General features: G+C 41.5%; 1 protein-coding gene across 1 annotated transcript in view; it reads left to right on the top strand.

Moving 5' to 3' along the window:
• Positions 1 to 13,524, top strand: part of tshz3b (teashirt zinc finger homeobox 3b) — a 41,555-nt gene extending 28,031 nt beyond the window's left edge. Inside the window, exon 2 of the mRNA XM_083918391.1 lies at positions 9,679 to 13,524. Within this exon, the coding sequence (XP_083774517.1) occupies positions 9,679 to 13,325 (3,647 nt within the window). The 3' untranslated portion in view covers positions 13,326 to 13,524. The remainder of the gene's footprint in view (positions 1 to 9,678) is intronic.
• Positions 13,525 to 18,575: the final 5,051 nt, after the last annotated feature.

The following is an 18,575-nucleotide window of genomic DNA, read 5'->3' as shown; positions in this document are numbered from 1 at the left end:
GTGAAAGGGACAACAGCGAGTCTGTGTTTGTGAGGCAGGCTGGAGATGATGGAGGCAGAAGTGATATAGAGAAAAAAAGAGGCAAGAAATGGCAGCAAGTTAGAGGACAACCACAGGACGAGTGGGAGGCAAGGACGGAGGGAGTTCAGGGAGGAGAAACAAATGGGAGATGGTGGAAATGATGGATCTTGATCAGCACTGCTCGGCTAACTCCGCACATCCCTGCTGGTTTTTCTTTCTGCACACACACACACATCCCCTGGGACGAGCGCTCATGACCTCAGCTTGCCCTGTGGGCTTTGAGAGTGTGGCTGCTCCAAGAGCAAGCTATCTGAATAACAAAGGACAGGCAGGGGATCATTTAATAACAAACAGTCACCCACTGACAATATTAGTGTAGTGTGAGCAAGATATCGTTGGCTGTTTGTCTCCTCACATACACACACACACACACACACACACACACACACACACACACACACACACACACACACACACACACACACACACACACACACACACACACACACACACACACACACACACACTGTATTTCTATGTACTTTTCATCTATTACCATTTATTTTGTAGATGTCACTCTGGTTCAATGTGTAGACACCAATATTCTCCATGTCTCCTACACACACACACACACACACACACACACAAACATCACTGCTGTAAACCCTGTGCTAACACTGTAGCATAATTATGTTGTACAGTGCTTTAATTGGGCCAGTACTCAAAGCTACAAAGTACCGGCACATTTGATTTTTGTCCAGCTGAATAGTGTTACTACACACTGCTGGCACTTTCTACTGAATGGAGATACACACAATGTAGTTATTGTAAATGTCGAGCAAGTTTCCTGCTCAAACAAGCTGTACTACAATATTTGCTCTATTTCACTTGGAAAGCTTCTGTGTAATAACTTTTTCAAAGCTGTCTTTCCATAAATGGTCTCTACAGCGCTACCTTCAGGGATACCCGGGGTTGGTAAAGATTTGTATTTTTTAAGATTCTGGAGGTTTCACGGTGTATTTTGTTTTTGTTTCATAACTATGCCTTATTATAGATTTATAATGGCTTCTTGCACTGTCAGGAGTACAAAAACATGTTGTTCAGTGGTGTAATTTTGTAAATGTACAGTTATTAATGTAAAAAAGTGTTGCATGCCACAATGTTTTTCCCTGTTAAAGACAGGGAATTGTCAAATAATCTGTCCATTACTTTTATGATTAATTGATAAGTTGTATGGTCTATATGGTAGAAGTTTAAAACTAAAAACCATAAACAGCCTTAAAGATTATTATGTGTGATTTTATGATAACAATATATGATACAAACAAGTATAACTAATGCTAGCTGTCTACTGTTACTTAAATCAGTCTGTGAAGTGCTCGTATATATGAAGGTGGTGTTCTTTTCACTAAAGCTGAACAGTGGAGTTTTCCATCATATTAAACTTTGATTCCCTGTGTGGCCTGGAGGAGCATAGCAGTGTTATTTGAAATGTTTTCTATAATGTACACATCAAAACCTCATCCTGTTCATTCCATTCGGTTAAAGAGGGAATTGAGATTTTATTTTCATTAGGCTGACGAAATATTCTGTTTCTACCAGCTAATACACGGGTGCTGACCTAGCTGTTATTTCATCTTACATAGCATGTTTGACATTTGGAATACGTAATAATAATCTGAATATGACCAACATTGTCCTGATCCGTCCAGTTAAAAGCACCAAATGAATCTAAGTCTAGGGCATGCATTTCTTCTTTTCTCTTTTTTTTTCAATTTGTCTCGTAACAGTTTCACCAAAGATATCTTTTGTTTTCTGTCCAACTTTTGATTGGTATCTGACCCATCTTCTTCATGAATCTCTAACACTTCACAGTAAAATTGTTTTTTTTATACCATTTCACTTATTCCTTTACAGCTCTTTCTTAATTAACTAGCAGCTTTACAGTCAGAGAGAGGTCAAGTAGAGGCTCAGTGCTACTGGCGACAAGTGTGTGTTATCGTGTGTGTGTGTGCGTGTGTGTGAGGTTGGAAAACATTCACCTCTCTAATGTGTGTTTAGGATGCCGAGAGTCAGATATAGCTGGGAATACTGACTTGATAATTAGTTGGCACACATTTTTCACACTTTTGTTACCATTTTTTATGAATAACTGAATATAGCTGCTTTTAGACTGCACACACACAAACACACACACACACACACACACAATTCCCACAGTAAAAAGTCAGTGTTAAGTGTTAAGTTGACTTTGTCTTCTGTAGCAGACAAACCTATTTGAAATGGTGCTGCATTTGATTTGTACCGAAAAAATTGATCCGTTTTGCTAAATAAATACTGCACATGTATAAATACACGTACACAAACACACGCATCAGTGAGTTTGTCAGCAGCTCTCGAGCTCAGGCATACACTCTTGTATTGGCACTGTAACAGCAGCATGTAAATACAGTGTCAGCAGCTCCCCAGCTGAGTGGCATGGGGAGATGATTAGCCAGGCTAACACTGTACACATACATGAACACACACACACACACACACACACACACACACACACACACACACACACACACACACACACACACACACACACACACACACACACACACACACACACACACACACACACACACACATTTACGGACACAAGCATGGTACAGCACAGCCTCTGTGTTTGTGAATAATCACTGAATTTCACTGTGTTGCAACGCTGCCGCAGTCACAGACAGACACACTAACTGTTGCCACTCCAAATCTAATCTCCCCTCTCTCATCCTCCCTCTCTCTCTGGCTCACACCACTACCACTATGTGCTGTATATGCTAATGTTATCTCAGCTTTTTTTCTAAAGGCATTTTGCATATTTCCGACCAATGCTGTTCATTACTGCTTATCAGCACGGAGCTAGTTCCACACAGAAATAATTCATCTACAGTTCAGTCAGATACAGGCCTGAAAATACATTGTAGAGGGTAACAGTAAATAAAAAAAACTCATGTATATAATAGCTATAATTTAAATATGATGCAATATATTATATTATGGTTCTAATTTGTATTAATATGTATAACAAGATACTGCTCAAATGCAAAAACTACAACTGTACAACTCTGTGTGAATAAAAATACGATACAAAGCCAAAATAAAAGTGAAAGCACTGTGTATTGTGCAGTAGTTAGTTATAGTAAACATAGTTTATTGTTTCACCAAGTTACAGTATATGTTATATTTTGTATGTGAACAATCAAAGCAGTCTTTCTGCACCTTTCATATTTTTTTGTAAGTATGAAATATACTAAGTATACTTATGGATAGACCACTTGTAGGTTCTTGCAGGAAAACATTTAGTATAAGATACTGAAGTAAAATAAAGTATGACAAGGTTTGTGTCATCTTTGTAATATACAGAATACTAGGTGATATGAAAATATTTACAATTGCATTTTATGCCATTTATACTGTGGTATCTACCCCTTTAATATCTTTACATATATTCTTTATAAATATTTAAAACCAATAAGCTATAATGTTTTGGAATTTTTACATGATTTTTGCATCAGAGTGCTTTCATTTTGTCCAGTATTTAATTTGCTGGATTAAACCAGACGTTCTTGTCTGATATTTTAAAATGATCATTTCAACATACAGTATATGTTGATATTGTAAAATAAAATCACATATTGTGGGATAACATCCAGCTGATTTGAAACTTGCTGTTACAGCTGAAAATGTCAATGGAGAGTTGACATTTCACACTGCAAAACTTCAATAATTTACAGCATAGTGATTTGTTCCAAAATGTACAAAATATAGATTTGTAGTTTATGCTGATACTTTTACATTTCAATCTTTTCCTTAATTAAAGTAAAAAAAAAACAACATACTAGTGTTACATACATTCTGATTTTGGCCTATTGTCACTATCAACACTAAAGTGACTGCCAAAAACAAAGTAGAAATCCCTAGATAACTCTAAGAACATTATAAAGTACATTTAAAATGAATAGAGTAACATTACAAGAATATTGAAATATTTAGGAGCTAAAAAAAAGATGAATGCTATAAAAGTAGAGGAAAGGTGATGCTGCTTTTGATTACACCAGACACATTCTCATTGTAGGACTATCATGGTGATTTGTGCACGACTTATTACCCAGTAGCGACATGGCGTGCCAGTGGAGATGTAATTAATGTGTCATATTCCGATGATACTGTAAATATGTAGCAAGTCTGGTAAAACGAACAGCTCCATTCGTCAGGCGTTTGGGTCGATCGAACACCTCGAGATCAATGGCACGCCTCGCCAATCCCAAGGCGCTCACTGCAGACTGCCATGCCCCTTTAACCACCTTTGCTGCACACACACACACACACACACACACACACACACACACACACACACACACACACACACACACACACACACATAAAGACGACATCCCACCAATTTGTCTGTGTATGTCAAATCACAATAATTAAGTATTATCGATCTCAGATTCAATTAACTTCATTAATGTGGGTTGCACTGGTGATTGGGGAGGGATGGAAAATGGGGAGGGAGATGAGGGAGGAGATTATAGGATCTCATCTAGCAGGCAATGGCAAGGGGCTGGATGCTGCTTGCATGTCACAAACAACAATACATAAATACACTCACACATTGGGTACGTGTGAGAAGTTCGGATGAGGGTCGCTTCCATCTCAGGCCTCGGCTTTGTATCATGAAAAACAATTTCCCTACATGAGACTGATGTGGACAGTCTGTCTCTGTCTCTCTCTGTCTCTCTGTCTCTCTGTCTCTCTGTCTCTCTCTCTCTCTCTCTCTCTCTCTCTCTCTCTCTCTCTCTCTCTCTCTCTCTCTCTCTCTCTCTCTCTCTCTCTCTCTCTCTCTCTCTCTCTCTCTCTCTCTCTCTCTCTCTCTCTCTCTCTCTCTCTCTCTCTCTCTCTCTCTCTCTCTCTCTCTCTCTCTCTCTCTCTCTCTCTCTCTCTCACACACACACACACACACACACACAAAAACACTGAAACTGCACGGGCTAAGCAGAAGTGTAAACAGGCAGCGCCGACGTGCCTGTGTGTCTGATAGGGCTGTTAAGTGGTTGTATAAGCATGATAAACTGTTTCCTAACATCATAACATCTGCAGAGTGCATAAGCATTTCCTCACTTTACACACAGACAGGAACACAGAGACATAGTTCACAATCACAGCTTCGTAAATATTTTTTATTATTAGAATTATTCACCATTATAGCAGGGATTTTTAATTTTGTTCAGATGTCAAGCATAATTTCCGAGCCCTTCTAGCTCTCAGAGAAACGACTGGTGTTTGCTTGCTTGCCTCATTTTCAAAATCGGCAATCTCTCCCGGCTCCTGAAAATGAGATCAAACCACCTTTTCCACCCTGCTGACAATTCATCTGGAACTCTCTCTCTCTCTCTCTTGCTCCCTCTCTTTCTCTACTAATTAAAAGAGCACCTGCATACCTGGTGTGTTTGGCCCAGGCTTCTACTCCAGCAGTGATGTGTGTGTTTGTGTGTATGTGCGTGGATAAGTTTCTCCATATTTATCACAGTATCCTGGGTCATAGTGTTGCGAACCTTGCAGCCTGGACCTAAGCCAGTAGCCTTGGGGATCATCTCTGCATGTTCACGACCGTGCGTGTGTGTGTGTGTGTGTGTGTGTGTGTGTGTGTATGTGTATGTGTATGTGGTGCCCCAGTCTTGACTTCCTTCCAAGCCCCTGCCTCCCCCATCCACCTCTTCCCCCCTCAGTCTCTTCTCCTTCTGCCACATTTATTCACATCTCCTTTCTCCTTCTCTTCAGTTTGCACTATAAATTATGTCGCAGCTTTATTTGACTGCATTAGCTACAACAATAAATACAATAATGGATCAGGTTTAGAGTGACCCTACCCCCATGTTGAACTCACGCAAACACCTTGAAACCATGCTGTGCCATGTTTTGGCTGAAGGAAGAGAGAGTGGGCCACTCTCTTGAACCCTATAGGAATATTACAGTGCGTTTTAAAGTGCCAAACTAATAAGTCTTCTGGTAAGTGATAAATGTACATCAGTGATTCCCAGCTATGGGGCAGATGGCTGGGGTTATTTGAAAAGACTGGGGTGAATCAGCTTATATGAAAAAAAAATTCTGATTTCTTACCATAAAAAACAAATACATGTTTTAGTTTAGGAGGAAAAATAAGAAATTGGTTTGAGGTTGATTTGACATTTATTGTCACGATAACCAATAAACTACCACCTACGACAGGCTGACTCCACATGACATGCTTCAAGCTCATCATGTGGTGTAATGGCAAGCCAGCAGGTCTAATTTGTAGCCAGAAGTAATGGATAAATGTTGCAACACAAGAGTTTGTCATAGTAGTATGAAGCCTTAACATCAACAAGTACAGTTTCAATGTGGCAGTGTGTACTGATATCCATTTGAATTATGTTAAAACCAAATCATTCTGAACACATTTAGATAATAAAGGATGGTGATGACACGGGTTCTTAAGCTTATTGAACAGGGCTGTTAGACAAAAAAGTTGAGGAACCACTACTGTACACAAAACAGTGACATTGCCAGTGGGCTGGGTATCAGTAGGTATCGGTCGAAATAATTCAGTAAAAAGCAGTATCTGGACCTAGAAAAATAATTGAATGGTTTTGCTTGCAGTCAATCACCCCAAGTGTTCTTCAACTTAATGTTTCCATTCACACGATGGGTATCGAAGGCAGTAGGGGGAAAAAAGTATCACATCAAGTAATCTATTGATTTTGGTATCACTTTAAGGGTACTGGTTCTGCTATCCTATTGTTTTTAAATAATACGAATCGCCAGCAAAGTTTTAGTAGATAAATAATCTTAAGCAACATTTTGACAAAGAAAGGTCAATATTTACATTAAAATGGATATTGAGACTGTTGAAACTGCAATAACAGGTTATCTATTTTATAATGTCACAAAACAATCCAGGCAACTGCAGTTGAGCCTATTCACTGCAAGCCATCATTTCAATGTATTGTGACATGGCACCTATTATCTTTCAAACTGTTTCCATATTTCAGGATTCTCTCCCTCAAACAAGTCTAGAAATCAGTTTTGCACTTCATCCTCCATGTAGGTGGATGTAGCCTACACACCGAGGTTTCATTCAGCGCATACTGGTCTTGCTGGCAAACACAATTTTCTCCCTGATCCTCTGAATGTGTCTCTATACATATCACACATTTGCAGGTACACAGATGGACACACACATACACACAAGTACACAGTATGTTCTTGTCGCACAAAGGCAGCTAATTTGAAGTTGAGTGTGTGTTGTGTTTTAAAGGAGATTTCACATTGATGTCTAGCCTTGATGAGAGCGCAGAGCTGCTGTGTTCGGCTGTTTCCTCAGCCAGAGAATTGTTCTCTTAAACAGCTGTCGTTTTGGCTGATTTAGAACAGATGGCATGAACATGTGGGTCTGCTCGGCTGCACGTATGTGCATGTGTCTCCGAGACAGAGTAGGAGGGTGTGTGTGTGTGTGTGTGTGTGTGTGTGCGTGCACGTGTGCGCTTGGGCTGCCCCTCTAAGCCGATTAGTTGACTAATCGTTCGTTATGGTCTTAGTTACCTAACATTTCTTTAGTTGATTAGTTAGTCGACAAATAATTTCTTTCATTGAGAAGAGCCCTAGTGAGCACAGGTTTTATATCCAGAAATGCATCAAGGTTTTAGGATAGATGCACTTCAATAAAATAAAAGACAAATCAGTAGTAACTCAGTGCAGTGTGGATAGGGATCATACATTTCTATTTAAATTTCACATAACAGCATCTGATATAAGATAACATGTTTTCGTGTTGCAAATGGATCCATTTTGTTAGACCGAACACACACACTGCAACAGAGAAGTTCCTGAAATTGCCTGAAGGCAAAGAGTTGTTAGACTAGAGCAGTTACAGTACAACTGGTGTGTGTGTGTGTGTGTGTGTGTGTGTGTGTGTGTGTGTGTGTGTGTGTGTGTGTGTGTGTGTGTGTGTGTGTGTGTGTGTGTGTGTGTCTCTGTGCATCTGTTTGTCCCACGGTGGTGTCGTATCATCGCCGATGGCAACCAGTAGCCTGAAAATGACAGAGACTCCTCTCTGTTTTGCTGCTGATGCAGGAGTAGCACATACACAAATACACACACAACTTGCATTGCTCAGTTAGACATGGGAGTCGGCAACAGCTGAAATATGTTGTATGATATGGCTGGCAGGTTGTGTAGAAACCTGTATTTTCACAAACATCTGCACATATATTTTTAAAGGTTTATGTTGTTTATAATGCAGTTTATTGTGCATTGTCATCATTTAACACAACTGTAATTATTTTTCATTTATCAAACCTTTGCATGCCGTTGAAAGTGGTAGGTTGTGATTGAAGATGTGGTTCCGTGCCACACCCGTCCCACTGACCGGCTCACTCTGTGTTTACATACCAGCCTAGATGAGTGATGGCCTGTTGCAGAAAGGAATGCTAGGCACAAGGCCACTGACGTTCACACACAACGTTCATCATCTTTGCCAGTGTAGTTGCTAAAACAAGAGCTTTGTGTATGCATATGCCTGGGTTCGCGTCAATTGTTATTCAGAACTTCATCCTTAATCACAAAGTGTGAGCATGCAGCATATCTCATCTGATGTTGTTTTATCCTTTTGATAGACTTATTAACAAAAGAAAACATTCATAAATGTACAAAGAGGCGAGACTGTGATTTGTCTTGATACATATTTTCTCTTTATGATTTCCATTGTATTATTCTTAAACTAGAGGGATTTGAATATAAATTGAAAGCCTCAAGCCCACTCCCCGAAGCTAAACTGTAAATAATAACTCTAAACTTTTTCTAATCTTTGGTAATTGAAGCAAATGGGTATTGCAGGGAGAGATTTGTTGCAGGCAAACGTACATACATTCATTTTTATTTACGAGGAGACGAGGGCTGAACAGTGTAATGAGTGAAAATGCATGCTTAATTTAAATGGCGAGTGTGTCTGTTAGGGAATGCATTAGAGTCTGCAGAAGAAGCGTAAGACATATTAATTGACAGACAGGAACTGCTGTCTCCGAGGTTGATACAAGTAATTTATTTCTTCAGAAACGAATGCCACCGCCAGAATGTGCTTCATTAATTTCAAATTTAGTTTTAATTTCAAGCTGTTGCCCCTTGAGAAGAATAAGGTGGCAAGTTCTGTTTGAAGAGACATTTTTCCCCTTTCCCTCCTCCCCTCCCTCTTTCTCTTTCCATCCTCTCTCTCTCTCTCTCTCTCTCTCTCTCTCTCTCTGGCTGTCTCTGATTTTCTGCAGTACAGAACAAAGACCTGGGGGTGGAGAAAGAATGGGAGGGGGTGGCAACTTGATTCAGATTTGAAAACAGTGTCAATGTAAAAGGGGGGAGTTAGAATAGAATCATTGCAACCATTTATGCTAGGAGATACTTTGTCTGTGAATGCCATTGGATGATTGCTCTATTTCCTCTAGAGAAAATGTCAGTTTCTTATGTTTCTATCAGTTCCCTGTTAGAAGAAACAGCAATATAGGGTTGAGAATCTCCATCATTAGTTATGTTTGGTTCTAACAAATCCCTCTCTGTTTTTTTATCCTTTCTCTGTCTGAGCAGCATATGTCCCTGAAGATGAGAAGGAAGCAGCTCTGTTGGATGAGGACCTGGGTGGAGATGACTCAGCACAGGAAGGGGAGGAGCCTGCCAGCAAGTTCCTTTGTCAGGACAAAGACTTCCTTCTGAAGGACAGGCCAGGATCCACTGGCTTCCATGACTCCCCCAACGCTGCTGACTTTTCTGGTCAAGAGCTGGACAGTGAGTCTCACCTGAGTGAATCCAGTGACAGAATGTCTGATTTTGAGATCTCCTCACTCAAAAATGAGGATGACGTCCTCCTCTCTAAAGACCCCTCAAATGCCCTTTCCCTATCTTCCTCCTCTGTCATGATGGCTGCTGCCAATGCTGTTGCCCCAGTAAGTGCAGAGGAGGCAATATTAGCCACAACAGGGTCCGTGGCTGACAGCCTGGAGAAGATGAAGGCCATTTACACGTCTTTCCTGACCAACTCCTATTGGTCTACACTGAATCTAAACCTGAGCCAGCCCCCTGCAGAAAAACCCCCTCGAAGTCACAGCAGTAGCAGTAGCAGCAGCAGTAGCAGTAGCTGTGGGAGTGGAGGCTATGACTGGCACCAGACAGCTATGGCTAAAACCCTCCAGCAGGCTTCACAGAACCACCACAGCAGACTGGGCCTGGTTCAACATCCCACAGTGGCTGTATCCACAGCTTCTACAGAACCCAACCTCTTTAGTACTGTCCAGCTGTACCGTCAGAGCTCCAAGCTGTATGGCTCTATATTCACTGGTGCTAGTAAGTTCCGCTGTAAGGACTGCAGTGCTGCATATGACACACTTGTGGGGCTCACGGTGCACATGAACGAGACAGGGCACTACCGTGATGATAACCATGAGACGGATGGGGAAGGGGCTAAACGGTGGTCAAAACCCAGAAAGCGTTCCTTGCTAGAGATGGAAGGGAAGGAGGATGCACAGAAAGTTCTGAAGTGCATGTACTGTGGGCACTCCTTTGAATCCCTTCAGGACCTAAGTGTCCACATGATCAAGACGAAACACTACCAGAAAGTGCCTCTGAAAGAGCCTGTTACACCAGTGGTAGCTAAGATTATCTCCTCGGCTCGAAAGAGAATCCCTATGGACCTAGACATCCCTAGTTCACCAGACTCTAATGGAGGCACCACACCTAAGCCCACCTCTCTCAGTGACTCTAATGACATACTCCAGAAGGTCACCAACCCTTACATTACACCTAACAACCGCTATGGACACCAGAATGGTGCCAGCTATGCTTGGCAGTTTGAATCAAGGAAGTCACAAATTCTCAAATGCATGGAGTGCGGCAGCTCTCATGACACACTGCAAGAGCTAACCGCTCACATGATGGTGACTGGACACTTTATTAAAGTCACCAACTCTGCTATTAAGAAAGGCAAACCCATCTTAGAATCATCAACCCCAACCCCCATACTCAATTCAACAGCTGAAGAAAAGGTTCAGTCTGTTCCCCTGGCTGCCACAACTTTCTCCCCTCCACCTGCTCCGGTGCCTCCTCCAACCAGCATTTCCCCAACTGCCATGATTGTGGAGATAAAAAAGGAGGAGAAGGAGGAGGAATGCACTAAAGAGTCCATCAACAATGGTACCAATCTCAGCAAGGAAAAGAAGGCAGGAGGTGAGGAAGAGGCTGAGGAGAAGTTTGATATTTCTTCAAAATACTCTTATCTGACTGAGGAGGATCTAGATGAAAGTCCAAAAGGGGGTCTTGACATCCTCAAGTCCTTGGAGAACACAGTGACTTCAGCCATCAACAAAGCCCAGAATGGAGCACCAAGCTGGGGTGGATATCCTAGTATCCATGCTGCCTACCAACTCCCAAACATTATGAAGCTTTCACTTGGCAACTCCGGGAAGAGCTCTCCCCTTAAATACATGTTCCCTGGAGGGGAGATTCTCTCTCCTACTGGTAAGATCCAGCCTCTGATCTCCCCTCCAAGCCGCCAGAACTCTCCACTGCCCAAAAACAACTTCCATGCTATGGAAGAACTGGTCAAGAAAGTGACAGAGAAAGTGGCCAAGGTAGAGGAGAAAATGAGAGAGCCCAGTGGTGTTGTGAGGGGATCTCCTCTGCGATGTACCACACCCTCACCCTGCAACAGTGAGGCAGGTGACTCAGCCAGAGGAGAGTCACCTAAAGAAAATAGAGCAGGAGGATGTAAAACTCCAGAGAATACTGGTGGAGTGAGTATGGGTGATGGAACCGGAGCAAATCACAGAGATTCAAATGGGGATATTTCCATAAAGGAATCTGTGGAGAATGGAGTGGAGCCCACTGCTGTGACATCCCCCCTACCTGCCTCGATGTGTGGCAGTACAGCTATCATCACAGACCATCCACCTCCAGAACAACCATTTGTAAACCCTCTCAGTGCACTGCAGTCAGTTATGAACGTCCACCTGGGCAAAGCGGCTAAACCTGCCCTGCCCTCCCTTGACCCCATGAGCATGCTGTTCAAGATGAGCAACAGCCTGGCAGAAAAAGCTGCAGTGGCTGCTTCCACCCCACCAGCACAGACCAAAAAGCCCAGTAATGACCGCCTAGACCGCTACTTCTACCAGCAACATGTAAACAACGACCAACCCATAGATCTTACCAAAGGCAAAAATGCTGACAAAAATAGCACTAGTGGTTCTTTGGTTTCAACCGCTCTCTCTTCTACCACCACCACCCCATCCTCAGTTTCTCCCTCCCCCACTGTCACCATGACCAAAGCCTCAGCTGCAGTAGCTTCCTTTATGTCCTCCTCCCCTTTGAGAGAAAACGCATTGTCAGACATATCTGACATGTTGAGGAACCTGACAGAAAGTCAGATTGTCTCCAAGTCTTCCACACCTACCAGCCTGTCCGAGCGCTCCGATATGGAAGGTGTGACACAAGAAGAGACAGAAGATGTTTCACCAGCCCAGAAACGTAAAGGCCGGCAGTCCAACTGGAACCCTCAACACCTCCTCATTCTACAAGCCCAGTTTGCCTCTAGTCTGAGACAAACAAGTGATGGCAAGTACATGATGTCGGATCTGAGCCCACAGGAGAGAATGCACATCTCCCGTTTCACTGGCCTCTCAATGACTACAATTTCCCACTGGTTGGCTAATGTCAAGTACCAGTTGAGGAGAACCGGTGGCACCAAGTTCTTGAAAAACTTGGATTCAGGTCACCCAGTGTTCTTCTGCAGCGACTGCGCCTCTCAGATCCGCTCACCATCCACCTACGTCAGCCACTTGGAATCCCACTTGGGCTTCCGTTTGCGAGACCTGGCCAAGCTTTCTGGGGAGCAGCTGCTCAGCCAGATTTCACAGCAACATCATCAACAACGCCACACCAAAGGACTATCTGAAAAACTGCTCTCTAATCTTCACCCGTCCAGTCACCCTTTACCCTCCTCTCTACCCACATCCCTACCCTCTTCCTTACCCATCTCCCTGCCCTCATCCTTAACCACTTCTCTACCCTCAACTGAATCCCTGTCACCCTCCCCTGACGATGACGACATTGGGGCTGTGTACCAGTGCAAGCTCTGCAACCGGACATTTGCGAGCAAGCATGCGGTCAAGCTTCACCTGAGCAAGACTCATGGGAAGTCCCCAGAGGACCATCTCATGTATGTGTGTGAGTTGGAGAAACAGTAGCACTGGCAGGCGACAATGCTGCATTCTTTTGTAATGGCTCACTCTTTCTTGCTCTGTCTCTCTTAAGCCTTTCACAGACATTTCCTTGAAAGAAAAGAAAGGATTAAACCTGATGGAACTGCACAAAGATGCCATACAACTACTGTTTTGAGTTTTGGCACATGGTTTTAAATTTTGTGTTGTAGCAGTTGTTTTTTTTTTTTTTCGCTGTGTGAGGTAGACTCACTCTGGTCCAAGACACTCAATTTTAGTGAGCTCCTTTGACAGGACTACAGTGACTTTTTTCAAAATGTGCAGATGGAGGCTGTTGTCATTGAGAAGATACATTATATGAAGGTTTAAAAAAGAGATTCTAATATGAAGTGGTGTGTATTTTGAAACTTGTGTAAATGGAATTAAGTTCCTTTATATTTTGGGGTGTGATAAGCTGCATGCATAAATGAAACAGTTTAGTTAAACATTTTATAACTAAATCTGGTGCACTTTCCATGATTTGTTTTTGTCTTTTTTTTCACTCTACCGCTCGCCCTCTTTTTTTGGTGTCTTTTTTTGTGCTGGTGTCAGCATTTAAAATTTAACCCTCTGAGTACGTCAAAGCACTTCTACACCTAAGATCCAAACACTATTAACTCGAGATTTGAGATTGTGAATAGTTGAAGCTATTGTAAGGATTAGATGGACAATGCGTGCATTGTGTCTGCAATGACGGTTTCCCAGACATACAGTATGTTGAGTCTAATCCTAGACATGGAAGCATTTTTTTAAAAAGGAGATTCTCTATTCATTGCAAGGTTTTCATCTTGGGCTCAATATTTGTTTGAGATATGTTTGCAGGACTTGACACATGCATTGTAGCTATGTGGTAAAAAAGAGAAAGAAAAATAAATCTGAAGTCTTCTACTTTGATCGATCAGGGACCTATATTAATTCAGGTCTGTGTAAAGTATGTACATAAAAAACATATGAACGAATTCCTGTCTAAATTATGCATAATTTCTATATTTTTTAATTTAAAAGGATTATGACTATCTGCTGGTGCACAGTATATGAAGACATAAATAAAATTGTTTTGCACAATAGTTTTATAAATGTGTTATTTAATCGAAGGATACGAAAAAAAGATAGGTAGCAAAAGGATGACAACAGGTGAATCTTTTTATTCCCAACTCGTGCTCAAAGGGTTAAAGACTCTTTTTACCAGACACTACTCTACATGTGCCGCTGTATGAACACTAAAAAGATATTAAAGGTTGTACAAAAAAGATGTTACTTTATAAAGATATTTCACATGTTAACTGTTATTTATAAGCACTCTTGGTTGTTTCATATCGTTGAATGCCTTTTCAATCGGTCCTATTTTTTTTGTTTTGTCTAATTACTCTGCCATGATTCCACACTGCAGCTTTATCTTTTTGGGATATGAAAGGTAACCATGGTTACACTAACCTCTTGAGTGACAAGTTCTGCTACATTTTTGGCAGTTAATTTGCTGAAGTAACTGACAGCTGCCAGGGTAGAGAAATAAAAAAAAATCCTTATGTGTAAAATATCGGCATGTAAACAGCACAGATACTGTAATGCATTCTGTGCTGTTAGTCTTTTTTCATTTGGTTTTTCGTTTTCTGTTGTTGTTGTTCTTGACAATGAACCCCATTATATGACTTCATATAACCTTGTTTTCTACTGCAGCATTAAAAAAAGGAAACCGTTTTTTGCAATAATGTGTGTATGCATCGTGTGTGTCATGGCTATCAATTATGTGTGTGCTGTGCAGTCCCTAATGAGCACATTAGACTTGGAGTGTGTCAACGTCTGTCTTAGACGAGCTGCATACTAGTTTACAGTGAGTGGCAGCAATGGGGGCAGGTCGGGAGACAAACACACACACCCACACACATATATATCAAGCTATGCATTGTTGGGCTTTCAGTACCCTCTTCTGTCGTCCTAGTGGCTTAGACTTAAGTCTATACTGCATGAGCCTGCAACAAAAGGCCTCAGAAACGGTAAACAAATCAAATGACAAAAACTTGTTTTATCATTATAAGGGGGCAGTGGAGCAATCAAACAACCTAAAAGCAATTAGAGCTCCGTACTCACTGTATTTCTCTTTCCACATGGGATACAGAAGTTTAAAGTCACACACACAACCACACACACGCAAAGTTTCCCTTCAATATCTCCAGCTCTATAATTACCTTCAACGTCCATTCTGTGAGTACTCTCCGCAAGGTAAGATACCTGGCAGATATATTTGTTTAGGCTTCATGGGAGATGACAACAATGCTGACAAGATGAGCAGGTCCTTTCAAGTGTTTATTTATTCATAATTTTCCTTGTCCAGAGCTGTGATGAAATAAAGGAATTGTATCACTATCAATTTTTATGATATATGCTGCACAACAGTATGATATACAGTACAAACCAGTGGAACGACAAGTTAAAAGTTTGAAGGAGGAAGAGATTTATCCAAGCTGCCTTCTGTCCGAAAAACTACATGAGAATCAATGTTAAGTACAGATAAGGGAACGAGAACACAGTGCACTGGATAAATATATACCAAGCCCACAGTAAGACAGCGTCCTGAACTTCATCACATATCCTGCTCCATGTTCCCACGTAATATACCATGCTGGGGAAAAAAACATGCTGAGGCAAGTACACACACTTGCACACAACTCAAACATACAGCAATTCTGAACTCTACAGACCAATATACAAAGTTCTCTTCTTCACACATATGCACATTGATGCACAAAAGGCCAATATACACACTCACACACACACACCTCTCAACAGTCAGGTAGAAGGACTTCATCGGCAGTGACAAGGTGCCACTGTGTGTGAAAATGTCAGCCTTCAACAGCGCAGCCTGAAGTCTGGCACCAAATTTAAGGCTCTCATTACCCTCAAAGAAAATATGCGTGAAATCGAAGTGTAAGAAAGCCCTTTTTCTCATCCCTGCCTTCACATCAGGCAAGCAAGAGCAAGGGCTTATTAAGGTTCAAAACTAGCATATAGGAGACAATGGTTACCACACACACACACACACACACACAGGGAAACACATTAATAGTCATGCACTTGTATATCTCAAAGCAGTGACGTAAAATGACGAGTAAACGCTGACCTCCAGACACCGATCAACCTAATGCAAATATGAACATATATATTTTGTACCTTTCTTTAAAGTAACCTTTACTCATGCAACTTCAGTTCACCTTACTAAGGGGTGGCTGTGGATCAGTGAGGGACTGGGTCGTTCTCCATTTTGAGAGATTGGCGGTTCGATCCCCAGCTCCCCCGGTCTCATGTCGAAGTGTCCTTGAGCAAGACACTGAACCCTGAATTGCTTCCTGTTCTGCGCATGGGTGTGTGAATGTGGTGTGAATGATTAGATTAGATGGTCTGTAGATGTCCACAGCCATCAGTGTGAATGTCTGTGTGAATGGGTGAATGTGACAAACACTGTGAAAGCGCCTTGAGTAGTCAGAAGACTAGAAAGGCGCTATATAAGAAGTACATTACCAAGTCCATTACCATTACTTTAACACAACACCATTATGTGCACCATTTATGAGGATCATGATTAATAACCCCATAATTCCTACAAAAGGGGGACATGTGGTTAAGGTTATAAACTTTAAGATTTGACAATGTGGTTATTGGTGGTAACAGCAACTGCAATTTAATAATTCAGGATCTCAAAATTCAGTGTCAAACGGCACATGCATTGAAGGCATTTAATACACCTTGGTGCACATTGTGTATCTGTTTACATCACAAACACAACACCCCATTAAATTAATAAAGAACACTTAAGAAAACAGTAATCAATGTTGTTCGACCCAAGCTGTGCAGGAAAGGGCAGAAAGTAACGACTAAGCACTGGCCAAAATATGGAGTTTGATGTAATGGAAACCTTAATTATACTAACTTTAACGTGACTGTGGAAGATGTGCACCCATCCATAGTTACAAGCCTGTGTATCATACTGAAACAATGAATCAGTTAACTAACAATAATGTTGTCAATTGGTTAACTGCCAAAGTAATTTCTTAAACAAGACAAAGCCTATAGAGCCATGCTAGCTAAAAATGGTAAACATTGGCTGCTTCAAGCTTTTCAAATGCAAGGATTTGCCACTTATATCTATTTTTTAACTATTGTTCAGACAAAGCAAGCTATTTGAAAGCTGTCCTAAGCTTTTAGAACTGTTTAGCCATGCTAGCAATATGGCTTTGGGTCTGTCAGTTGGCCCACCACATCTGTTTAGATTGTCATATCTAAAAAAACGTTAGCCATGACATATTGTACAGATAACCATGGTTCACAGAGGATGAATCCGCCTGACTTTGGTGATTTGCTAACCTTTCCTCTTGTGCCATCATCAGGACCATTTACCTGCAAAACTAAGGACATTCCCATCAGCCTCAGCCATACTTTATGTTGAATGCTAAATAGCAAATGACAGCATGCTAGCGTGCTGAACTAAAATTATTTACATAGTAAACATTTAAACTGCTCAACATCATGTTCAATCATAATGCTAGCATTGTCATTGCGAGAATTTTAGTTTGCTATGGTTGGCATTTGCTGTGCCCATCTGTGGCTTCACAGAATCAGTAGCACGACTGTAGACTGATTCACTATTTTTAGACATGAAATGAAAACAAAATAATCAATAGATTGTATAAGAGGCCCTCTAAACTTTCTGAAAATGCATAGAAATTTAACATGGTTGGCCTATTCTGTGGAATAGTAAGTAGGCTTTCTGAGATGTAAAAGGACTGCACTGCCTGAAGCCAGTTATGCTAGTGAACATTAACATCTTAATAGTGGTTTTGGAGATGGTGCTATGTTCCAGCGTACCACACCCTCATTATAGCCCACACAATGCAACCGTCAGAATCCAGGAACATAGAGAGAGCTTCCAAAACAGTAAGCTGCTCACATGTATTCGAGGAAGGTGTGCTGCAGATCCAGATAGCTTTATCTAAAGCAGGGAGCTGGTGGGAGGGTGGGAATACAAGCTCAGTGGATATACTGCTCACAATGGAATCACACGGCATAACACAAATAAAGCCGAGGTACAAGCAAGCACACTCCTAACACAAAGACGCACAGGGAGAGCGCCCTGTCCATCTCACTTTCTCTTGATTTCTTTCTCTGTTCCCATTTCTTCTCTCTCCTGTTCTTACTTTCAATTGCACATAGTCACACCGACACATTGCTACCCGTAGGCAGACA

The sequence above is a fragment of the Echiichthys vipera genome (genome assembly GCF_963691815.1).
Source record: "Echiichthys vipera genome assembly, chromosome: 1".
Classification (NCBI taxonomy): Eukaryota; Metazoa; Chordata; class Actinopteri; order Perciformes; family Trachinidae; genus Echiichthys; species Echiichthys vipera.
This window is presented reverse-complemented; position numbering and strand designations above follow the sequence as displayed.